Consider the following 26366-nt stretch of genomic DNA (forward strand, 5'->3'; position numbering starts at 1 on the left):
GGAGCTTCTGGGAGGTGATTGGATCATGGGAGTGTGATCTTTATCACTGGATTAGTCCACTGATGAGTTTATAGCTAAATGTGGTGTTAGGTGGTAAAGTCTGGTCAGAGAAGGTGGGTCACTGGAGGTGTGGCCTGTCAGGATATATTTCCCTTCCTCCTCCTTTGATCTCTTGTCTGCTTCCTGTCTGCCATGCCATGAGCTGTTTCTCTTCTGACAGGACCCTCTGCCATGCCACCCTTAGGGTTAGTTGACTATGGACTGAAACCTCTACAAATTGTGAGCCAAAATAAACTTTTCCTTGAAATTGTGGATGTTGGGCATTGTGTTGCAGCAATGAGAATAGTAACTAGGACAGTAATAAAAACAATTTGATACTGGGCTAAAAATGGACATATTCTGCACAAGCGCAAGGACCCGAGTTCATTCCCCGGTACCAAAAAGAAAAGGACATATTTACCAATGGAATAGGGTAGAGAGACCAGAAATAAAGCCTCCCATATGGCCAAATGAGTTTTGACAGGCATGGCAAGACTACTCAGTGGGAAAGGATATTCTTTAACAGCTAGTATTTGGAAGCTGAATGTCAGTATGCAAAAGGATGAAGGTGGACCTTACCTCACACCACACACAAAAATTAAGTCAAAATAATTCAAAGACCTAAGTGTAATATTTTAAAAAAATATTTTGTTTCTTTTTATGACTGAATTATAACATTCCATTTATGGTTATACTACATTTTGTTTTCCCATTTATCATTTCATGAATGTTTGGATTGCTTTTACTACTTGGCTATTATGAATAATATGGCTATGAACATTCATGGCAGGTTTTTTTTTTTTTTGGTACCGGGGATCAAACTCAGGACCTTGTGCTTGAGAGGCAGGCGGCGGAACCAGTGAGCCAAATCCCCGGCCTATTTTGCATATTTTTGGGTTTTTTTGTTTGTTTGTTTGTTTGGTACTGGGGATCGAACTTGGGTCCTTGCGCTTGTGCAGCAGGCAGCGAAACCACTGAGCTAAATCCCCAGCCCTCATGTCAGGTTTTATTTCTCTTGGGTATACCAATAGCGAGGTATGGAATTACCATATAATAACTATGTTTTTAATATATTTAGCAGTTCCCAGACTTTCTTCCAGAGGATTTCCCTGTTTTGTTATCTAAGTAGTGAGTAAATAAGCATTCCTGTATTCTCACATCCTCACTAACACTCGTTGTTGTGTGTCTTTTTAATTTTAGGCATCTTAGCAACTATAAAGGGGCTTGTGGTTTTGAGTTGTATTCCCAGTGTGAGTAAGGGCGCTGACCATTTTATTTTTCATTTTCGTTACATGTTGGCCATTTGCATATCTGCTGTGGAGAAATACCTATTCACATCTTTTGCTCATTTCAAAATTGGGTTATTTTTATTCTTATTGTTGACTTGCAAGTACTTTTATATTCTGAAAGATTTTACATCTTTAACAATGTAAGCAACAGAATGCTTGTATTCCTATTTTTGGAATTCTAGGTGGTGGCAAAATCACCAATATTTATAGTTTTGCTGGCTTAAGTTGCTGGGGAAAATAATAAAGAGAAAATCCTTTTTAATTTCCCCCATCTGAGAAAAATGTTGTGTCAGGTTCCATCCAGATTTCCTTGTTTTTCCTGTGATTACATGAACAGAAACTACATTGAGAGGAGTTTCTACTAAGCTCTAGACTGTTCATTTGAGATACTTATGAAAGGAGAAGAGCAAAGTAATTTTATTCACCGTTGAAGGAGAAGTGATGGTGAGAAAGATTGCTTTTATTTAAGGATAAGTGGAAAACCAACCATTCTTTTTTGGGAGAGGGGAAAGACGAAATTGAGGGAGGAAGGAAGGCTAGGTGAAATTGAGCTAACTGAATGAGTTAAATGAAGCATCATATTGCTTCAGTGATACATAATTTTGAAGATATCTTAAATCCTTTTTGTACTTCATTTTTCCTATAAATGAGATGATTGAGTCAAATCTTTAAGCAGTTTTAGCTTTAAAAATCTGTGATTAGTTCTGGTTCTGTTACTTCTAAATGCTTTTGTTGTAGAATATGTTCATGATTATGCTGAATTATTGTGTAATTATAATCCATTTTTTGTTTCATTATAGTGCGTACAAAGCAATTTTTTACATGAAGGCAGTGCTTATTTGTTCCTTTAGGGGATAATTATACCATATGGCTACAGTGACAACATGAAAATGATTTCTTTTATATCACAATTACTTTGTTTTTATTGGCATTTATGGTTAATATGTACATTTTATATTTTTCTGTTTAAATTTGCAAATCTTAATTCATCATCCTAAATTTTGTTAATAACAATTTGTAGAAGTTTTATGATGTTTTAAAATCTCAGAGTTTCTTCTATTTGAGATGTTAGTTCAAGAACATTTGTCATAAAATACTAAAATATTGGTGATATAGTTATTTTTATCTTTTTGGTATTTTTTGTTTGTTCAGTGGTGTTATGTTTAATTTTCATTTAATGGGATATATCATCTTATTCAAATTTATATTTAGTTCAGCTAAAAGTTATGTTGATAGTTACACTTACACTGCTGTATATATTTTTATGGCTTCAGACTATTGGTTTTCAGCATTCAGCACTTATTACATTTCTGAATATATATACTGCCCTTCATAAAAATTACTTCAATTCCAAGGTCCCAAGTTCGATTCCCGGTACGAAAAAAAAAAAATTACTTCAATTCATACTGCACTGGTTTTCCTTTTTTCAGATCATATGTTTATAACCTGGGTAAAATGGTGTTGAGGGGTCATTAGGTTATATAAGTATTGTAAATCTGTATATCTAATTGCTATGATTTAAAAGAGAGTTGAGTATTTATACTGATTATTTTTGATATGGTAGATGATAAGAAGTACAATGAGATGTATTAAATATAAATTGGCAGTATATAGAAGGTAATATGTCTGATAGATCCTCTTTGTTTATAATATTTATCTGCTCGAATGTTTCTTTAGCATATGTGAAAAATATGTGTAAAATATAATACAGAATTTTTTTAAAAATGCAATTATAGGGCTGGGGATTTAGCTGAGTGGTTTCACTGCCTGCTGCGCAAACGCAAAGACCCGAGTTCGAGCCCCGGTACCAAAAAAACACAAAAAACGCAAAAATGCAATTATATAGTTTCCCTGGAGTCCTTTGCAATTCTTCAAATAACCAGCAGGGGATCTCCTCTGCACCCAATTCCATTGGAGTACTGCTAATGAGAGTGTCTGATTATGTTGTTGGGGCTTTAACAGAACGTTAGAAAGTAGCTTTGAGAGAGTTCTCAGTTAAACATAGATAATATGATGTGATGAAATGTTACCTTTATTTATTGCTAGAAATATTTGGAGGCTAGATATTTTTTGATACTGTGTTTTATATTGTAATGTAATTATAAATTTCAGAATTAAATACTTGACCTTTATGAGAAAATATGAAATGCCAGAATTATACAGTGCCCAGCACATTTCTTTGCATACACTGTTGGTCAGAATAGATCTTTAGAAAGAACAAATGTGTAATACATTAATTTTTAAGTTATGATTTTAAGTAATCATTTTGATATTCAAAACATAGCCTTTTCTTTTTCTTCTCAATTTCGTAGTTGTCAATTTGTTAATATCAGGACCTAGAGAAATTAATACTGTAGTTACACCATTTTTATTTTTCATGACTGTAGTTGCATAGGTATGTCCTTTGAAATGCAGTTTTCTTTGAAAATGTAATTCTTAATGTTCATAACACTATTTCATTCACTAAAAACTGATTTTAGAAGAAAGTGTTTAACATTATCAGTTGATAAATGTTAGGGGCATAATAGGATTTTGAAACCATTTGGATACAGCTTAATACTATAAGTGCATTTGTGTTATGTGGTAGGGATTGAACCTAGAGCCTCCTGCATAGGCAGTTGCTCTACCACTGAGGTATGTTCACCCTCAGCTCTCTTTTAAAGAAATTGATCATTGTTTATGATCATTGAATAAATATACTGTATCTGAAAATTTTTTTTTTTTGCAGTGTTTATCAGTTAATATTAATCCTAGAGATTGATTTGATAGCTATGAAGTCAGTGGAATATACACCCAGGGATTACAAAATAATTAAAGATGAATGTTGAAGTTACATTGCTTTGTATGTTATTGGAAAGCAGTGGTGCTGTTTTGTGTTCCTGTGTGTCAGTCTTTTTAGTATGACATGTTCATCTTTTATTGTATTGAAAATAATCCGAACAGAAATAACATCAGTTCTCTGCAGTGTTTGATATAAAATATACTGTTGAAATGTTTCTTTCTATTAAGATAATTACCATGTCCTGGAAAAATAGGGATTGCTTATACAATTTTTTAGTGTGAGCCGCTTATTTTAAGTATAAGCGTAGGAAGAGTAATTATACCATGTATCAGATTTCCTAGAGTGTAAAACCTCAGCTTTACAATTATTTTCACAAAAGAAAGGAGAAAGAAGTAACAACTTAGGGTAGTTTTGGATATCCTTTTTGTGTGTGATTAATGAATGTTGAAGGCAAAATACATTTTTAAGATTGTTCTTGTAGTTCTTGTACTTTTAGTTAGATAATGTTAACATTTTATTTAATTTATAATTTACAGTGGGGAGAATGCAGTCAGCTGGGTATATTTTTGGAAAATATGTAAATTTCAGCAGATAATAAAACACTACATGAAGGTTAAATGAAATGAGGTTATATGAAATAAAATGTGAAACTTAAAAATGTCAAAAGCAGTGATCTTTTAAGGATATGAAAAATGCTATATATTTGGATCTCTTGATTTAATTAATGTTAAATTGAAAAGAAAATGTTGATTGTTTGGCAAGTGGAAAAAACATTGAAACATATTATGCAGCTGTTGTACAGCAAGTTGAAACTGACATATTTCATCCTGTGCTTATTAAAACTTTGTGAACATTTGGATCTTTTCTTCTTGTTTCAGATATTTGGCTTCCAGGCAGGACTGACATCTTTGGATTGTAGCGGATCTTACTGCTTACCTGTACCGGTTATTCCCACCTTTAGCACTGCTCTTTATGGTAAATTACTAAAACTCCCCACCTGCTGGTACGTATTACATGTTAAAATGTGTTTGTTACTTTTCATTTCATAATTTCAGAAGGGAATAAAACCAGATCTATCTGTCCTGTGGCCATATGTTAGTTTTATGTAAAACTTTAGAAAAACATCTGAAGTTGTACTGTCTTTTACTGAAACTATAAAAATCTTTTAAGTATCTGAAATGTATTAGTTCACAATATTTTTGTGGTTATAACTGTTGGGAGGAATAAATCTGTGTTGGAGATACAGTAAAATGTTGCTGCTTCAGAGTGTAATTTGGAACTATAAGAGCAAGTGCCTTTTTCTCTGAGAGAGAATATATTTAAAGAAAGGTTTTAATTAATATTTAAGGCCAACACTTGTCTGTTAAATAATTTTACATATTCATAACCACTAAGTAAATTATACCCTTACATAAAGTTTGGCTCTATCTGACATGTTTAGTAGCTACATTTTGGAAGAAATTGATTTTTAATTGGTATCATTTGTGTTTAGGATTGAGTTGCCTCATTTGGAGATCATATTTCCTTAAATTTAGAAATTTACAGAAAGAAAAGCAATATTTACTTGCTTTTAGTTAAAATCATGTGTTTTAAAGCAATACCTTTAATTTATTAAAAATAATTGTTTAAATTTATGAGATAGTATTTAATTATCTGAAATTGTTTTTTACTGAAATATTTATATATTTTAAAATTTTAAAAATTTTATTATTTAGAATATATCTTTACTCTTTCATCCTGGTTGGTAATCATATTTTTTCAGAATATATTTTCTGTTAGCTTTTTACTATAAGTGGCACAACTTTCAGAAAAAAATAGGTATTAATTCATTTAAAATACTTCAGTTATTTCAATAGTGTGTAACTTTCAAAATGAAATTAGTAACACGAGTGCATACATTTTTAAGGAGATTTGCTTATTGAGCCGGATAATTTAAAATAAAAATAGAAATTGTAATAAAGGCTTGGAATAAATTATTGGATAAAATGAAGACATTTAAAGGTCATTTTTCATAATTCTCTTGGTAAATTTCATTTTTCTTTCTTTACCTGTATTCATTATATGTCACTTATTAGGCTATTTAGATAACAGTTTAACTTTTTATTTGCATCTATATAGCATATTGACTACATTCGTGCCTAATTTGATATTCTAATTTATAAGAAATACCATGGGATTAATCACAGTTGATATATCCATATCAGTTTTATTAAGTATCTCTAAAAATGTTCATCTCAGTTATGTGCTGATACCCTGATTATTTACAAGTCTTAAATAATTTTAATAGTGCTGTTTATTTTAGAAAAATGAACTTCAAAATGTCCAAAATTTCCAAAATGAATTATTCACTTTATATCAAAAGAACTAAACATTTAAATACATGAGGTTTATTTTAAGGATATGTAGGGTTTACTGCAAATATTGTCATATGTGATCTAAAACATGTCTGCAAACACCTAAAAGAACATACTCCAATTTGATACAAAAGACAGAATGCTAATAGTTACTTGGATGTGTTTGTGTTTTTGTTCTAGGTAAAACCGCTCATACATTATTCCAGTGATATTTTCACTGTGCTTTGCAAAAACATACTGCTTTTTGTTTCTTTAAATTATTTTTCTCAATAAATAGATAATGTTATCTTTAATAGTTTTTAACAATTCTTAATTTGAAAATAACAAAATTCAGTAAGTTTAGATATTGCTAAGTGCATTTTGAAGGCAATAAAACGCCAGAGAAACTAATTATATAGTACTTGAGTTAAATCACAATCAGCTTGAAGACTGAGAGTTTTATTTAACTCTCAGGGTGAATTATTTTAGTAGAATATCTAGATTATGTCATTTAATGTCAACTCTATTCTTACTCATGGTATTCTACTTGGATTCTAAAAGTTCATATTCAGACATTTTAAAAGTAAAATATAATTCTTTGTATATATGTCATTTAATAATAGAAATAATGTTTTTCCTGTTGCCCACAGTTTTTGATACAGTGACATTTATAGCCTACTGTGAAAGTATTTAGTATGTTTGGAATTATCAGTGAAAATTCAAACCTTATGTAAATGAGCAAAATAGTTTATACAAGGGGTGATCAAAAATATGATGTTTAAATTTATAAAGATTTATTATAATAAAAGACACATTGCCATGAATTGACCTCGGAGTATCTCCCCTCACTTTGAACGCATCTATTGATTTTGCCACTTTCTGAAGCAATTGTAGAACTCCTCTTTCATGAGGGTCTTTAGGAGGTGTGACAAAAAAATGGTGAATGCTGCTGCCACATGCTGTTCACCTGGAAAGGTGGGGTGTGAAAACATTGCTGTGTTTCCTTATCCACCTTATTCACCAGGTATAGCACCAAGTGACTTCTGGCCTTTCCGGAAATCAAAGTCAAAATGACCATGAAAGGTAGAAGTTTTTGTTTGATTCATGACATAAAGGCAGCCATGACAGCACAATTAAAGACATGGAAAAGAACTGCCATACGCTTCAGAAATGGCAAGAATGCTGGGATAAGTGTGTTTGAAGTGTGGGAGAGTATTTTGAGGGGGATTAATGGGAATGTATCTTATACCCTAATTTTTTTATTTAAACACACCATATTCTTTATCACACCTTATACTTTTCATTTATAATTATTTCTAAACTGGACTGTTAATTATGTATGGTTTCAGAGTTAGAATGTTTAGTATAATTAGATTTGTAAATAATTTTTTAAAATGTGTGGTTTAATATAACATTGAAAATTTCCCATTTAAAATTTTTACTATATTTTAGCTTCAATGAGCAAACTCTTAAGCAAAGTTAGAATTTATTTTCCCATTTTTTTTGTGGCTATATTATATTTTTCATTCTATACTGTATAGTACTCAAACATAAGCTTCTCAAAAAAATTTTTTTTTGTTCACTAGCTCTTATCATGTTGACATTTCATTCTGTTGGTCCTTTAGGAAAAGATTGAAGAGTGTTTAGGTTATAGTAGAAAAGGCACAATGACCAATAATGACAGAAAATTTGAGCAATAACTTATATTTGGATTTACTTTTTAAAAAGATTTAATTTATGGGCAGTAAAATATTATAGCCTTGTTGCCACTAGCAGGTTCAAGCCTTAGTGTCCCCTTTGAATGTTATTTTCAGCATTTTTAAAGTGATGATGCTTTTGGGTTTTAGTTATTGGATTTAACTTTTAGAAAAATAAAAATGGAGCAAAAATAATAAATTAACTTTATTTTTTAAAATTTCAATTGAAGTAATACCTATAGAAAAGTGCATTCATTATGAATGTATATGTTCAGGGTTGTTTTTTTTTAACTGAACTGAACTGTGATGACTAGCACACTGATGAAGAAACAGAATATTACCAGTGTCTCAAAGCCTCTCCCCCTTTTCCCTCATCTGAGGTTAATCACCCTATTGATCTCTGATAACATAGATTAGTTTGATTGTTCTTGTACTTAATATAATCATATGCTATATATTCCCTTTTGACTAGTTTTGGTTGCTCAGATCAGTGTGTGTGACATTTATCCAAACTGTGGAATGTAGTTTTTTGATTGCTTACTTTTGTTGCTGTAGAGTACTCCATTACATGAAGATTGATATTTTACATGTTCTTGTTGACTCTTTTTTTATTTTTGCTACTGGGGATCAAACTCGGGTCCTTGCGCTTGCTTGCGCAGCAGGTGGCGAAACCACTGAGCCAAATCCCCGGCCCTAATTTACATGTTCTTGATCTAGAATTTCAATTGAAAAGTTAAGTTTGCAGTTTGAATGAATTTCTTTATTGTTCCATTACTGTTTTCCTTCTTAAGCTTCAGTTGTGTTAGGGAGATTAAATGCCATTCATTAAACATTTTTCAATTACTCATGTTATGATAGGGATTGGGCTATTTGTATTGAGGGCTTAATGTATTGTGTGCTTCACTGTCCTATTTTATTTTTTTGGTACCAGGGATCGAACTTGTGCCTGTGCTTGCGCAGCAGGCAACGAAACCTCTGAGCTAAATCCCTGGCCACTGTCCTATTTTTAATAATTGAGTTTGATAGGGGTCACAAGTCTAGAGTTGAATACTTTTAATGCTCCTTGTGATAGATCCCCCCCCCCATTTGTTTATATTCATCTGTCTGCTTTTGTGATTAACATTCTCTTAAAACTGAATGTTTTTTAAAACTACTAAGATTGAACTTTCTCATTTCAAAGATGAGAAAACTGACTCCTGGAGAGGTCAAATTACTAGTACAGTGAGTATATCATTGCTTCAATTTGATCCTATCTTTCTTTCTTTTTTTTTTTTTTTTAATACCAGGGATCGAACTCGGGACCTTGCACTTGCGAGGCAGGCGGCAGAACCACAGAGCTAAATCCCCAGCAGATCCTATCTTTCTTGAGTCAGTGTCTTTCAACTGTACCATATTGCCTTAAAATTATTTTTATTATTAGAGTAAAGCATACGTAACAAAATTTACCATTTTAAGTGTAAAATTCAGTGGTATTATAAGTATATTCACATTGTTGTATATTACAACTACATCTGTAGAACTTTTATATCTGTATCATTAAAGAACTGGTTCTGTATTACATCCTCCCCCAGCTCCACTACTATTCTTTTTTTCTATAAATTTGACTGTTCTAGGCCTCTATGTAGGTAGAATCATCATCATTCCATATTTGTCTTTTGCATCTGGCTCATTTCACTTAGTGTGTTAATGATTCATCTATGTTGTGAGCATGTATCAGAATTATATTACTTATGTATTTATTCATTCAGTAATTCTTTTGTGAGGTTGAATTTTATGTGTATCCTATGATTTTGTTTACTGACCTATCCACCAGTGGGCACTTGGGATCCCCAGCCTTTTGGTAATGGGAGTTACTCTTTTGTGAAAATGTGTTCAACTAAATCTCTACTTTCATTTCCTTTGGGTATTTACCTAGAGGTGGAATTATTGACTTCCAGGTGGCTCTAGCATTTTATATTCCCACTAGCAATGCACAAGGATTGAATTTCAGCACATCCTGGTCAACACTTACTTTCATTTTTGCTAATAGCCATTCTAATGACTATGAAGTGGTATCTCTTTGTGATTTGAATTTGCATTTCCCTAATTAGTAAGTTTGAGAATCTTTTCATGTGCTTAATTCACCATTTCTGGCTTTGAGAAAATGTCCATTCTAGTTATTTGCCCCTTTTTAGTTTTTTTTTATTTTTGAGATTTAGATATTCTTTAAATGTTTTATAAGTTAAGTTGTTATCAAATACATGATTTCCATTACTGTATTTTCTCCCATTCTGTGGGATCATATTACTTTTAGTGTTAAGTCTATCTTATTCTAACTCTAAAGGTTAGAAGCTGATCATACTTCACATATCTTGAACTCGGGTCCTTGCGCTTGCGAAGCAGGCGGCGGAACCACTGAGCTAAATCCCCGGCCCACCACTTCACATATCTTTTGCATTTTGCTTAGAATAGTTATCTTTTAAAAACAACATAGTTTTTTTCTTAACAGTTAGTATAGTTTGACCAAGTCAAAAGTGGTGAAGTTCATATTTGGGATAGTTCTACTTAAATTGTAGAGAAGGAGATAGACATGAATTTATTAGACTTCTTTGGGTTGTTTACAAGATTATCTTTCCAGATGTCTTTGCTCCTTCCCTTTGTATAATGGGTGTCACATAACAGAAAAATTTTATAATTTTCTAGAGTATGGAAAGAGTTGGAGATCTTTTCCTACTTAATTTTTTTTCTCATTTTAAACATATTTCAAAACTATGTTAAATACTTTAGTAGACTACAGTACTTCACATTTAGATTTGAATCTTAGAATATAGACAAGTTTAGCATTACTAAATGGAATGAAAACTAAATCAAGTGAACTTTGGCTCATACCTTGATCTTTCAGGATGCTATAACAAAATACCATAAACTAGGTGGTAGTTGATAACAGAAATTTATGTTTCTTAGTTCTGGGGAAGACGTTATAGATAAAGTTATTGGCTGATTGGTGATAGCCTACTTTCTAGCCTACTTTTTGGCCCATCTGGACATCTTTTTGATGTGTCCTTAACTGTTGGAAGTGAGGAACTAGCTCCCTTAAGGCTATTTTATAAGAGTACTTTTTAAGATGATGAAAAAGCCAGGGAGAACAGGATAGATAGGATAAGTAGATATTAAAAAAATAATGCTTCTCAATTTCAGTAAAAACTCTAGTAACTGTTTCTGCTATGATTATCTGCTTTTTTACATTATTCATTCAGGTCTGTTTTATAGATATATGGAAAATGACTGCTGAATGCCAGTCATTGCAGGGGTACATCAGTAAGCAGTATAGGCAAATTGCTTGACCACACGACAGCAGAAAATACGTGTTCTTTTAATTGAGGGAATTTTAAGGAGAGAAAAATTCATATGTTGCAGATTGTCTTTTAAAATCTAGTTGAAAAATTGTCCTTTTTGCTATCCTAGGTCTTGCAAGAATTTCTGCTGCCATAATATTTTACTTTCTCTTAATGATTCATTTTTTTTTTTTAATGATTCATGTTAGAACTGAAAATCATCTAATTAGGACTGGAGGAAACTGTGATAAGAGTTGAAATACAAGATTTTGCAGATAAATGAAAAAATCTTTGCATAAATTAGTATATCATTGTTTTATTTTCCACTTTTTGGAAAACATTTTCCAGTTACTGTTGAATTGAGTTTTTTAGGGTGTACTTGATAATTCTGGATTTAATGTAAACTTTTCTAAAAATTTGATTTCTCATAATTATTTTATTTTATTTTTGGTACAGAGGATTGAACTCGGGTCCTTGTGTTTGCAAGGCAGGTGACAGAACCATTGAGCTAAATCCCAGCCTCATTATTATCTTTTTCGTGTATTCTCTTTGGTTATGAATTACTGAGGTTTTGCCAGAGCTTTCAAATGGTATCAATACTTTATAATCATAATTTATGATAAATGTGTTTAGTATTACATTTTTACTTTGCATATAATTTGTATTTTTAAAAACTCATGTACAGAATTTTTCAGTTTAGATAAGGGCTATATGAGAAATTTGTGGGAATGGTTTTAATAACTCAATATTACCAATGTATGTGCAAGGAGCAATGTTAATTGTGTTTTGTACATTATTCTACTTAAACTTTATGACATCCTTATGAATGAGATAGTTATAGCCATTGTGTACACAAACTGTTACACACATATAAGTAGTAAATTGTGAAGCTGAAATTCAGTTTATTTCTATCTGAATCAACACACAAGATTGGCAATCCTTTCATCACCGATGTACTGTAAATTGATAATAAGTTTTAATTCTTATGTAGAATTCTATAGGAGTAGCTTTCTTAACTGAAAAAGAAACAACTTTATTTAGGTATATTTTATGTAGCATAAAATGCACCCATTTTAAGTATACAATTTTATGACTTAGAATAACTTACCATATGCCAGTTTAAGATAATTTTGATTCCTCCAGTAAGAGCCTCTTGTCCATTTATAGTGCTCATCTCCAATCCAAGGCAGCCATGAATCTCCTTTTTATTTCTATAAATTTGCTTACAATGTGTGGTTTTCTGTCAGGTTTCTTTCTTTTAATAAAATGATTTGGATGTTTATTCTTGACATAGTATATATCAATAGTGAACTTTGTTTTTTTATTCTGAATCTCTCTGGTTTTCTTTAACCAAGTAAGATGTATGTAGGTCTACAAATAATTATCCTTACAGTTACTCAGAGATTTTTAAATTCTAGAGTTGAAAGAGGGGGTTTCACACCTTGTTGCTTTAACAGACTTGAGAAGTTCTAAGACTGTCCTTTGGGTCTTTAGACTTTCTTCATCCTCAGATATGCCTAGGCTTTTATCATAATTTTTGAGAAATTAGAGAAGTGGAAGTGGTGTTTGTGCTCCTTGCCCTGTGATTATTGGCATTTAAAACTCATCTAGTCTGCTTTTCTTAGGAAAATGAGTAGTTGGCAGTGAGCGGTATTTTTTAAAAAATTTAAATCCTTCGTAAGTTTACTGAACTTCAAAATACTTAGTCCTTTCATTATAGCACTTTATCATTTTTGTATCTTGACTAATTGATTTTTCATATGTACAATTATGCTTCAGGACCTAACATGTTGTTCATTTTCAAATAAATCTTAAAATGAACTAGAATTTAATTAATGAAAAATTCTTAGATCAGCTAACTGAAATTTTAAAGATATTAAGAAAAACAACATATTTTTGAGCGAATTTCTGTTTAAGGAACAAATGCTAGCTAAAGCAGCCATCCTCTGCTTTGCTTTGTTCATCTTTCTTTTTTTAATAAATAAAGCTTTTATGTTCTGAAACAAATGATTGGTTAGATTTTAGCATCTAAAGAGAAAACTTTTTTAGAATCTAGCATCAGATTGTCTTCTATTTTGATGTCCAAGTAAATGCAAATATTTAAATAATTGAGTGGTATTTGAGTTTGTATTTCTACATTTTTATCTCATTTTTTCTTTTAACTAATTTTTGGAGAGAAATTATATTTTAAGATGAATACTTAATTTTTCATACACAATTTACTTCTTCAGGTATTCTATTTTATTTTTATAAAGTCTCTGGAGTTATTTAAAAAATTATAAAAGTAGCAGGAGCATGACTACACTACACTTGAGAATATATACATATATATATCATAATTCAGAATTCTATAGAATGTAATTTTCTAAAGTTCTCTGTAATAGTTTTTTTCCTTTTTGACTTTTATTAATACATGTTTGCAGTACATAATGTTTACATTCATTGCAGGGAATTGGTGCATGTACATAATACATTCAAATTCTTTTTGATACTGGGGATTGAACTCAGCACCTTGTAGTGGCAGCAGTTCCTCTCTAAATGTCTTGTAGAATTCAGCAGTGAAGCCATCAGGGCCCTGGCTTTTCTTAGTTGGTAAGTTTTTAATTATATTGTCAATTTCATTGGTTAATATTGGGTTGTTTAGAATTTTTAGGTCTTCTTCCTTCAACTTTGGTAATTCATATGTATCCAGGAATCTGTCCATTTCTTCTGTGCTGTCCATCTTATTGGGATATAGGTTCTGGAAGTAGGTATTGATGATCCTCTGGATTTCTGCTGGGTCTGTTGTAGTTTCACCCTTTTCATTCCTAATTGCATGGATTTGGGCCTTTTCTTTCCTTTTTCTGACAAGGTTGGCTAAGGGTTTGTCAATTTTGTTGATTCTTTCGAAGAACCAACTCTTGGCTTCATTGATTTTTTTGTATCGTTCTCTTAGTCTCCATTGCATTGATTTCTCCTCTGATCTTTATAATTTCGTCTCTTGTATGAGCTCTGGGGTTGTCCTGCTCTTCTTTTTGTAGATGCTTGAGGTTCAGCATCAGGTTGTTTAATTGGGCTCGTTCTGTTTTCCTAATATGCGTATTCACTGCTATGAATTTCCCTCGTAAGACTGCTTTCATTGTGTCCCATAGATTCCAATATGTTGTATTGTCATTGTCATTTAATTGAAGGAACTGTCTAATTTCTTCTTTAATTTCCTCTGTGACCCATTGGTTATTCAGAAGTGTGTTGTTCATTTTCCACGTGTTCATGAAATTTTTTGAGTTTCTTTTGGTCTGGATCTCCAATTTTATCGCACTACGGTCTGATAATATACAGGGGATAACTTCAGTTCCTTTGCACTTAATTAAACATGTTCTGTTTGTGAATATGTGGTCTATTTTGGAGAATGACCCATATGCAGCTGAGAAGAATGTGTATTGTGATTTTGTGGGGTAGAAGACTCTGTAAACATCTGTTAAGTTCATTTGTTCAAGAGTTCGATTGTGTTCTAGTATTTCATTACTTATTTTTTGTCTAGTTGATCTATCTATTTGTGACAGTGGGGTGTTGAGGTCCCCCACTACAATTGTATTAGTGCATATATGACTTTTCATGTCCGTTAGTATTTGTTTTATATAGTTGGGTGCACTAGTGTTTGGTGCATAGATATTTATGATTGTCATCTCTTCCTCTTGGATTATTCCCTTTACAAGGATGTAGTGTCTTTCTTCATCTCTCTTAATCAGTGTTGGTTTGAAATCTACTTGATCTGCAAAGAGCATAGCTACTCATGCTTTTCTTCAGGTTCCTGTCACATGGAGTATTGTTTTCCACCCTTTAACTTTCAGTCTATGAGTTTCCTTTTGAATTGAGTGTGTTTCTTGAATGCAGCATATTGTTGGATTTTGCTTCTTGACCCATTCTGCCAGTCTCTTTCTTTTGATTGGTGAATTGAGACCATTAACGTTGATGGTTCTAACTGAAACGTATTGACTTGTCATTGCCATGACTTTTTCTTTTTGTTGGGTTCTCCCCCTTTACATTTAATTTCTTGTCGTGACAGATGGGTTCATTCTGCTTTGCTTCCTGGGGTTGTGATCCTCCATGTCTGTTCCTAGGATATTGTGTAAAATTCTTTGGAGTGCTGGTTTGGTATTCATGAAGTTCCTAAGGTGCTGTTTGTCATGAAAGTAACTTATTTCTCCATCCATTTTGAAAGAAAGTTTTGCAGGGTACATCAATCTGGGTTGGCGGCTGTTTTCTTTTAGGGCTTGGAATATGTATTTAGGCCTCTTTTAATTTGGTGATAATGAAGTTGTTACTAACATATTGGTAACCATTAGATGGTTCTTGATAATAACTTTGTGTTCTGTGATGATTTATTACTTGAAATCCATTGTCAGTTTCCTACAAGAACCTGTTAATATTTAGCACTCTCTAAATTTCTTCTGGTAATGGCTTACTTACTTTTAAAAAACTTTTCTTGATGCCTTTCATATAAAAACTATTGTTTTGGGAATGGAGGGCTATTAAATAATCCCACAATGCATTATACAATCAGTTATGTGAAAAGTACAGTGAAAAGCAAGAACGTTGTCCTATGAAGGCATATATTAAGAGAATGATACCTAGTCAGAAAAGGTATCATTTGTCTCAGCATCTAAGCTCTATGATATTTAGTGGTTAGACTAGGGAAACAATGTATGAAAGCCTGGCTAAAAGGCGAGAAATTGAAGAGGGTAAAGAGATAGGAAAGATGATATTTTAGATGAGTTTAGATAGCCAAGTGGGACAAACTATGATGGATATTATAAAATATTTTAGAGATTTGAATCTTTATAGTAAAAGCTGTGTGAAGCAAAGTAATCTAGTAAAGGTAAGACATAATTAGAACTATCTTTCAAAACAAGTCAGACAAACTTGGCTGCAGATGTATGTGTATACCAGTATTTAAGAACAGCTGCTCAAATTCTGAGAAGATGAAGAAAGAAAATGCAAACACCATGACTTATTCATGTGGGTGGGCATTCCAATGCCCACATTGGTATAGAAAGCATTTCCTGATATATATTGAGTGAAAAAAATTTTACAGAATAGAGTACAAAATTTTTCCTTTTATATTTTCAAGCAATTCTTGCAGAAAATCTAGAGCTATTGCTAAATTGCTTATGATGGTTTTATATTGGTGTTGAGTAATACCTGGTTTATGTAGTGTAGTTTTTAAGAGCATGAACCTCAGAACTAGACTGCTTGCATTAAAATCTTGTCTACCTACTAGCCTTGTGACCTTGGGAAAGTTACTTTATTTTGTTTTTGGCCTTAATTTCTTCATTTATAAAAGAGGAATTTATGATTTCTAATTTAGGGTTATTTTGAAGTTTAAATGAGTTAACAAGTGTAAGTTCTTTTAAATTGTGATTGGCACATATGATTTTTGGACATGTTAACTATTGCCTATTTTTCAACTTTAAAAATGAACATATTTTATGGCATTTATAAAACTAATAGGTGACCTTTCTTTGAAAAGATTGCATACCATTTCCTTTGACTAAGCCAAAAAAGAAAATGTTTTTAGTTGCATGTATTAATATGGTTGATTTAATAATAAATTTAGAAAAATCAACTATCAGTGCACACAATTGTATATCCTAAGTGAGAAAAGTTGAACACAAGAGGATATTGCAGAAATACTCTATGATTCTATTTATTTGAATTTCTAGAACAGTCAAAAGCTGTTTTGCTGTGAAATAAAAGATGATTGCTTCTGAGAGGATGGAATATGAAGGATTGCTTGGGAATATCTGAGGAGATGGCAGTTTTTATATATATATATATTTTTTGTACTGAGGATTGAACTGGGGTCCTTGTACTTGTGCATTAGGTGGCGAAACCACTGAGCTAAATTGCTGGCCCACAAGTTTTATATCTTAATATAACAACAGCACAACCAGGGACCTAAATTGTATAACAATGGCATGAGTATTTGTGAGAATAACTATTTATACAGTTAGGATTCTTTTGTTTTACTCTTTGTAAATTTTACGTAAGGAAAAAGGATCTCAAGTAAACTGGAAATGTTGCTAGCTGGATGCAGGGGTTAGCAGTTCTTAAGGCATTCTCTGAGTGTTCCAGGCTGATTAAATAAGTAGATTTATTCAGGTTAAGGGTTTCCAGGTTTCGTACTCATGGAGAATGATTATACAGTATATATGTATTGAAGAGGAAAAGTATAATGTAACTTTGCATTGTATTCGAATTGGACATCTCGCTCCCCCCACCCCACCAGGGCTTTGACACTGAGCTATATCCCTATCATTTTTAAAAAACTGTTTTGGAAACAGAGTCTCACTGAGTTACGCAGTGTGGGGTTGAATTTGTGATCCTCTTGCTTCAGCCTCCGAAAGTGCTGGGATTACAGCTATGAGCCACCATGCTCAACTTCATGGTTTCTAGTGTGATTATCTATTTTACACCTGTATCTTTTGTTCTTATCATAGCCATTTTCTTTTTATTTAATGTAAGTACTTTGTTGAATTTAGGTCCCTGGTTGTGCTGTTGTGCTCTATTGCTGCTCTCAAGTGCTAGGATGTCTAACATAATAAGTGGACCTTCATTTTTGATAGTATAGTGAAGTTCACATAATTTAGTGGCTTTTCGTTTTTAAGGATCCTTTCTTTAGATGAAATTTTACTCTAGAGCTGAATATGTAAAAAGTTCAAAGTGGAAATGCTTAGATGGAATTAGGGAGATAAGCAGCCAAGAATCTTGCATTTGGTTTCTGTACCCTAAGTGTTTGAGTGAACTGTAACTCTCTTTGGCTATGGTAGATATTAAGTTCTCCGTGAGCATATTTGCTTTCTGATCATGTTTTTGTATATTGTCTAGTAATAGCTAATGCTTAGTACTTGCCTAACAAATGTGGGTTTAAATTGGATATTATTCCTTTGAGATCACACTGTTTTAGTGTTAAAAATTTTAGTAACTAATAATAATCTTCAAGTACATTTTTATTGTTCATTTAAAAACCCCTTTATTGGGCTGGGGATTTAGCTCAGTGGTTTTGCCGCCTGCTGTGCAAGCGCGAGGATCTGAGTTCGATCCCCAGTACCAAAAAAAAAAAAAAAAATAAATAAATAAAAAACCCTTTATTGAGATTAAACTTCCCCTAAAACTAACCTATTTTAAGCATAAAGTTCAATGATTTGTAGTTAATTTCACGAGTTGGGCATTCTTCATTAGAATCTTATCACTGCAGTGACTTATACCCTGTATCTATGCATACACTTTTCCTAAGTATTTTCTATTACTGGATGGAATCTATAGTTTGTGATCTTTTGTTTCAGATTTCATCCATGCTGTAATATGTATCAGTACTTTATTCCTTTTTATTTATTTATTTTTTTGGTATAGGTAGACTTTACTTATCCAATGGACATTTGGGTTGTTTATACTTTTATGATTATTATAAATAATGTTGCTGTGAACATTATAGTGGTAGTCTTTGTATGGACTTATATTTTCAATTCTCTGGTTGTCTGCCTAGGGTGGAATTATTGGATTATTTAGTAAATTTATGTTTGACTTCTTAAGAAACCACCATTCTGTTTTGCATAGTGACACCATTTTGCATTCCATCCAACAATATATGATGGTTTCCAATCACGGCCCTGCCAGTTTTGGCTACTGTCTATTCCAGGGGATGTGAAATGGTATCTCCTGGTGATTTTATAAGAATTCATTTTTGTTTGGTTAGTTAATTATAAGATTTTAGATTTATGTATTAAAGTAATTCAGACAGTCAATATTTTTGTCTTTTAGTAAGAGACAGATTTTATTCCTATTTTTTGTTCCTGTCATCTAACATTTAAATTCAAATAGTATTTTGGAATTTTGAAAAATACTGAAATGTTTTCATATCTCAATATAACAGAATATACTTTGTATAAAATTTGTATTTAACAAAGTAATCTGCAAATACTCAGATTCATGATAATAGTTAATACTGGTAAGGATCTTGAGAGATACTCAGATAACCTGCTGATGAACATGAAATTTCAGCACATGCAATAAAAAGACCACTCTGAAGCATATGTATTCATGTGGAAAGATCTTGATTTCTAAGATACATAGTTTAGTATTAAAATGCAGGCTACGCACACAAACATATAAATGCTCCCATTAAAATTATAAATGTTACACTAGTTCTTAAGATCAGTATACAGAGGTCTTCAAATGTATATGTTAAATTCATAAGAAGTGGTAATCTGTGGGGGTGGAGTAGGAATAAAAAATTCTTTAACCTTTCATTTTACCTACCATTTAATTTTTAAAAATGTTTTTTGAGTATGATGTGTTCTGTAAGTTGTCATTATGTAAAAAAGATGTACAGTCTTTACCTTTTTAAGCTACTCTCACAAGTTGGGTTAATGAAGTTTTTGTACTCATTTTATTTTGGAAAATGTGAACTAATCTTATTTTACTGTACAGGATATGAGTAATAACAAAAATACATTTTTGGAACCAATTTTTATGTTCATACTTTGCATTTGGGGACTCTGTATAAATCTTTAGATCCAGCTGTTACTGAGAATATTGTTTCAGTTGCTATGAGGTGTGTTGATTTAAAGAGAATGGATGGCTATTCCTCAAGTGTACATATGGCAAAATTTTTATGGTATTACTATGAATGTGAATGGATTGTTTAATTTCTATGCATTTGGGAGTAAGAACCACACTTCCATTTTTTTCTATTTAAAAATTTAAAGGAAGATTTTTCTTTTGTAATGACACATTGTTCCAGAAATTTAATCATCACTGTACTACAATTTACTATCAAATGGTACAATGAGAATCTTTTTTAAAGTATTTGTTAATTAGGCCATATTCATTTTCAGTCTTTGTTGCTCTAGAATCAAGACCTACTTGTTTCTATTTCCTTCAATTTATCCTGGAGTTTGTCCAAGTTGAGTTTTAATGAGTTGTTTATCCCACTAGTTACACTAGGATTTATTTTTCCCTAGGGAGTAATATTTGAATTGATAGATTTTAAACCTATTCTGTAAAATGAACATATGTTCAACCTAAGACTTCTGGATGTGAGAAGTAGGCATTTGTTAAATAAATTATTTTATATTCACGAAAGTTAACTGTTAAAATGGACCTTTAGTAATATTTCAGAACAATTAAGTCCAGAAGTTGTAATTTTAATATGAATTTATATTGAGTTGTTTTATTTTAAATAAAGTTTAATAAATGTGTAGTGGTATAAATCACAAGGAAAATAACATCTTTATTGTACATTTTCATTGACAATTTAATGAGTCCCCCAAATAGTTTTAAAAAGTTGTGAAACCCATTGATCTCTAAACAATTTTCTGAAGCAAGTGTGTTATGTTATTGTTTGATGAATTGAGTAATAGATACATGGGCATTGTTATTTTCCATACTTACTAACCTGTTTGATATATTTCAAAATTGACAAAGGAAAAGGGGAAAATTTTTGTTTATTGATATTGTTACAATAACATTACATTAACAATGTCATGTACATGGTGTAAGCTACTACCTATTGCTAAGTCTTTTTAATTATTTTAGTTTAAATGCTAGAGTATTTGAAAGAATTATGATAATGTACTTTCATTTGTATCAGTGTTAGTTGAAAAACGAACCCACAGAAACACATCATGAGTATATGACATAATTACTTTGTTTAGTATTGAATACTGATGTTTGTACAACATGTTATTTTCTTTAATAATAAATTTGAAGAAGAGAATAACTCTCTACCCTTGAACATTATTAAAACCTAGAATAAACTGATCTTTGAATTTGCATATGGTTAAATTTTATTCAAACCTGTGTTATATATTTGAGAACCATTTTATGTGATATATGATAGCTTACAAGTTAGAGTACTGTATACAATAGCAGACTTTATAATAAAATAGTAAAGACTCCTACCATTTTATAAAGAATCTCTCCTATAATTTTGCCTTATAATTATTGCTTTAGTTAAAAGAACATGGCTCTTGCTTTTATCATAGGACCTTCTAATTGCTGCAGAGTGCCTTTTTTTTTTTTTGGAGATAGGGTCTTGCTATGTAGCTCAGGCTGACCTTAAACTCACTATCTAGTCCAGGCTGGCCTCAACTCATGGCGATTCTCCTGCCTCAGCCTCTCAAGTGCTAGAACTAGAGGCGTGCACCACTCTTGGCCAACAGAGTATCTATTAATATGATGTATTATGGTTAAGTTTTTTCTTAGGTTGAATTATTCTTTTATGTCTGAAATCTTAATTATCATAGTATGCAGTTCTTTTAATATTCTGCTTAATTTGATTTGCTAGTATTTTATTGACCATATTTGGGTCTATGTTCAGAAGGGGTATTGGTCTGTAGTTTTCTTGTGTTGTCTTTACTTTAGTATTAGGTTGTACAGTACTGGCCTCATAAAAGGAATTAGGAAGGCTTATTGCTAGATTTTTTGCAAGAGTGTGAAAATATTTGTAGAATTAACAAGTGAAACTTCGTGATCTTAGACAAGAAAATTTTTGAGAAGTTTGTGCTTTACTTTTGAGGAATAGTTTTTCTAGAATTAGAATTCTTGGTTGACCGATTTTTTTTTTTCTCTGAGCACTTTAAATAGTTCATCCACTGCTTTGTGGCCTTCATGATTTTTGTTGGAGTATACCTTCAAAACTCAACCATGCAGTTTACAATTCTGTATTAGCCTTCTCTTTATTGTGTCTGAACCCAGACTCTTTCTCTAGTCTTTCTTCTGCATGCGCATAGCACTGGGCATACACATGACCTTCTATAGTTCCAGAAAATGTCAGAGATTTGAAAAGTTTTTATTCATCAAACCATGATGCTCCAGCTGTTGTCTGCAGTTTGGCTCATAAAAGACTATGAAACTCATTGTTCCTATTGAGATTTAAGCTGGTGATTTGAGGGAGATGAGGATGGAATCTAGCACCTTGTGCATGCCAGGGAGGCAAGTGCTCTACATCCCCAGCTAAATTGAGATTTTAAGTTAAATGTCACCTCAGGACCCTTTCACAAATTCTTCCTTTTGCGCAAATCGCATTCTGAAGATAATCGCATAGTTGTCTTCTTACCTCTTTCATGATTATTCTAGTTTCAATTGAATAATAAGATCTGTCCTTTTAAAGCCTGACTACTATTTATGGACTTCCTCATCCCACAGCAGTCTCATTACATTTGCTATGTTCTTTTCTATCTGTTTCTAGTAGTATTTGTCTTATATCCCTTATTTAATGTATATTTATTTTTGTCTTTCTTCCACATTAGAATGTAATCTCTTTGAGGGCAGGGATTTTTATTATTTTGTTTATTCTTTCATATTTTAAAATGCTAGACTAAGATATTTCCTAAATAGCTAGAACTTGACTATTATAGAATAGGAAATTAATAAATATTTGCTGATTTTATACATTTTTTTTGTATAACAACTTCAATGTGAAGCTTTAAGAAACTAAACTTAATCTGTAACTTAAATAATAACAACAAGCATTCAGTGGGTACCTCAGTTCACAAACGCAATTCTCTTCACGATTTTGGTAACAAACCGAACAAGATGAAAACCAAATCAAATTTCCCCATAAAGTCAACATTGAACCTAATCATTGGATTTGATTCGGTTCTCATCCAATTTAGTTTACAACCATAATTGTGGAAAGAATCAAGTTTCTGAACTCAGGCTGTTTACCACAGTATTGTATCTCATTTCTCTATGAACTAGAAATTGCAAAATAAAACCTCAAGTCTTGGGTTTGAAAGATACAAAGTTACTAACACAGTGGACTGTAGCAATGGATATCCATGGCAAAGGATAAAGTCTATTAACTTGAAAAAATGACTGAAAGTAAAGCATGCTTGCAAGTACCTAAAGTAACCAACTGACCTGACTCTCTTAGTATCTCCACTTATAAGAGTAATACTTTTTATGTTCTTTTGAGGGTGAACTGTGCATGTAAATTGACTGTTCTAGACTATATTTTATTTCATCTTTTTTTTTTTTGGTTTATTTTTGAGACAGGGTCTTACTGTGTAGTTCAGGCTGGCCTTGAGCTTGCTGTGTAGCCCAGGTTGGCCTCAAATACACAATGATCTTCCTGCCTCAGCCTCTAGAGTGCTAGGATTATAGGCATGTGCCACTATGCCCAGCTGTACTAGACTATAGTAGAAACATTAGGGAGGATAATAGAAAGTAAGAGGAATTTTTGAGAAGTTTTGCTATCTTCATGTTGCTTTATTTACTTGTATGCCTTTAGAATTTTTCCTTTGTCTTTCTTTCTGAGACACATTGGTTACTTTGTTGATTAAAGTCTTTTAGGCAAGTTGTTAGACATTTCTATGTACTATTTCTTTTGTATTTATTTTGCACTTTTCTCCAGGAACATAGATTATATATATTTTAGATTGCCCTTTCTGTCAGTGTTTCAGTTTCAGATCCTTTTCTAAAATCATTTCATAATTTTTCAAATCTTTTATATTGTGGGAATTTCTGAATTTTATGTACTATATTCTTTACTTTTAGAGTTATATTTTCTTTGTTTAATTTCCAAATATTTGGAGATTAGGTAGATACTTTTTTGTTATTAGTTTATGGTTTAATTCCATTATGATCAGCACATATGCTTGGTTGGGTTTTTTATCTTCAAATTTTATTGAGACTTGTTTTTGTAGCCCAATCACTGCCCACAGTAGAGTGTGCAGTGATTAATGTGTATTCTGTTGTTTGGGTGGTATGCTGCATTCTTTACATGTTAATTAGGCCAAATTGATTGATTTTAATTTTTCCTGACTTTGTTTCCTCTACCAGTTATTGAAAGAGGAGTTGAAATCCCCAATGTTTTGTTTATTCCTCTTAAGTTTCACATTTTTAAAGATGAAAATATTTGGAAGGTTTGATGTGTATATGAACCTAAGTGATCTTTTATCATTATGAAAAATTCATCTTTTTTCTCATTAGAAATTTTAAATGACAATTTATGAGTAAGGAAAATGGAATGAAGAACAGTCCTATTTTTTTTTTAAAAGTACATTTTCCCATAAGAAAGTACACGCAGGTCAGTACAAAAATTCCAGTAATTAGAAGAGTCATTTTATAGTATATCATTAATCATCCCAAAATTAAAATATAGACAAATCAAATCTCCTGTTATATTAGAAATATACTTCCTTCCCTCATCACCACATGCATGAAATGGAGAGAGAAAAATTATGTTAACTCACTTAAAACGACCCTACCTGTTAAACTTATGTAGAAAAATCCTTCTTTCCTTGGTTATGTTCTTTGTTCTGAAGTCTGCTTTGCCTGGTATTACTATGTTAGTCTCTTCATTTTTGTATATAATGTGGCCCCCCTCCCTTTACTGCTTTCCGAATCTTTATCCCCTTTCCTTTTAACCTATCTTCTTTATGCTTACAGTGGGGTTTCTATCGAAGGGATTGAGTTGATTCCATTTGTTTTCAAGGCAATCTGATAATCTCTGCTTTTAATTAATGTGCTTAGGCCTTTGACATTTAATATAATGATTAGTATTTTTGGGTTTAAGTCTTGTCATCTTGCTGTTTGTTTTCAAAGTGTCTTATCTATTGGTTCTTTTCCTGACTTCATTTGGTTTGATTCCATTTCATCTCTACAATTTCATTTTTAGAATTTCATTCCATTTCCACTATTTCCTTTATTAACAGTCTTTTTGTTTTGGTTTTCTTTTTGTTCTGAGGTTTAGAATTTACATCTTTTACTATCTTGATTGCTGTCATATAATATTTCATGTCATATATTGTATCAGAACCTTGTAACAGGATATGTACATAGTTTTAGTTCTACATATAAGCCCTCGAATATGTTGTTTTTACTTTTGATTTAAACAGTGAATTCTTTACTCTCTTGAAGATACTAAGAAAGAATGTCTTTTTTTTCTTTTTTCTGGTACTGAGTATTAAACCCAGGGCCTTCACACCGATGTACATCCCCAGCCCTTTTGTTATTTTTTATTTTGAGAAAAGGTCTTGTTGAGCTGCTAAATTTCCTAGGCTGGGCCTGAGCTTGCAGTCCTTCTGCATTAGCTTCCCAGAGTGCTGGGATTACAGGTGTGTGTCACCATGCCCGACATTTCCTTTTAAAACATTCACCCGTATGTTTACCATTTATAGCATACTTCACAGGTTTTTAGGTAGATCCACAGATTTTCATCTAGTATTTATTTAGCCTGAAGAATTTTCTTTAGAATTTTTTATAGTGCATTGTTTAGTCATAAAAGGCTTTTATGTTACCTACATTTTTGAAAAATATATTGTCTGAATTTTTAATTATATGTTGACAGCTTTTTTTGGGTGACATTTGAGTAAGATCATTCTATTTTCTTCTTTTGTGTAAGATTTCTATAAGAAATTTGCATTAGTTTCTCCCCACCTTTACTTCCTCTCTTCTTTGTTCTGGGGGATTGAACCTGGGGCTACCTTATACATGCCAAACATGCACTCCATCACTGAGCTAACCCCCTAATTCTGTTGTGTCTTTGTATGTTATGTGTTGTTCTGCTCTCTGCCTGCTTTTATAATTTTTCTTCTTGACACAACATTTTTCTGGTGCCTTTTCCCACTTCTCTCTTCTGGGAGTGCAGTTATTAAGATTGCTTGATACTGTCCTGCAGTTCATTAAGGCTTATCCAATTATTTCAGTTGTTTTTTCTTTTCTGGTCTTTAATTTCATGGAACTTCCTAAGAGACTTATGAACTACATTGCAGAATTGTCAGCCAGGGGAAAGAAAAGGGGAAAAATTTATCCCTCAGTTTTCCAGGTTCTGAAATTGTGAATATAAAGTATAGTACTATTTTCCAGTGGTGTCTTACAATATGGGGTCGCTGTACTCAATGCCAGTGAAAGTCTGCTTTTGAATT

General features: G+C 32.0%; 1 protein-coding gene across 9 annotated transcripts in view; it reads left to right on the plus strand.

The window, feature by feature from the left end:
* The window catches only part of Vps13b (vacuolar protein sorting 13 homolog B), a 728055-nt gene that overhangs the window by 101535 nt on the left and 600154 nt on the right, over positions 1-26366 (plus strand). For all 9 annotated transcript variants that reach the window (XM_087190742.1, XM_087190740.1, XM_087190746.1 and 6 more), the window contains one exon: positions 4989-5113. In XM_087190742.1, the coding sequence (XP_087046868.1) occupies positions 4989-5113 (125 nt within the window). The remainder of the gene's footprint in view (positions 1-4988; positions 5114-26366) is intronic.

The sequence above is a fragment of the Heterocephalus glaber genome, unplaced genomic scaffold (assembly GCF_053883595.1).
Source record: "Heterocephalus glaber isolate CG9 unplaced genomic scaffold, H.glaber_assembly_v1.0 deba00001555, whole genome shotgun sequence".
Lineage (NCBI taxonomy): Eukaryota > Metazoa > Chordata > Mammalia > Rodentia > Bathyergidae > Heterocephalus > Heterocephalus glaber.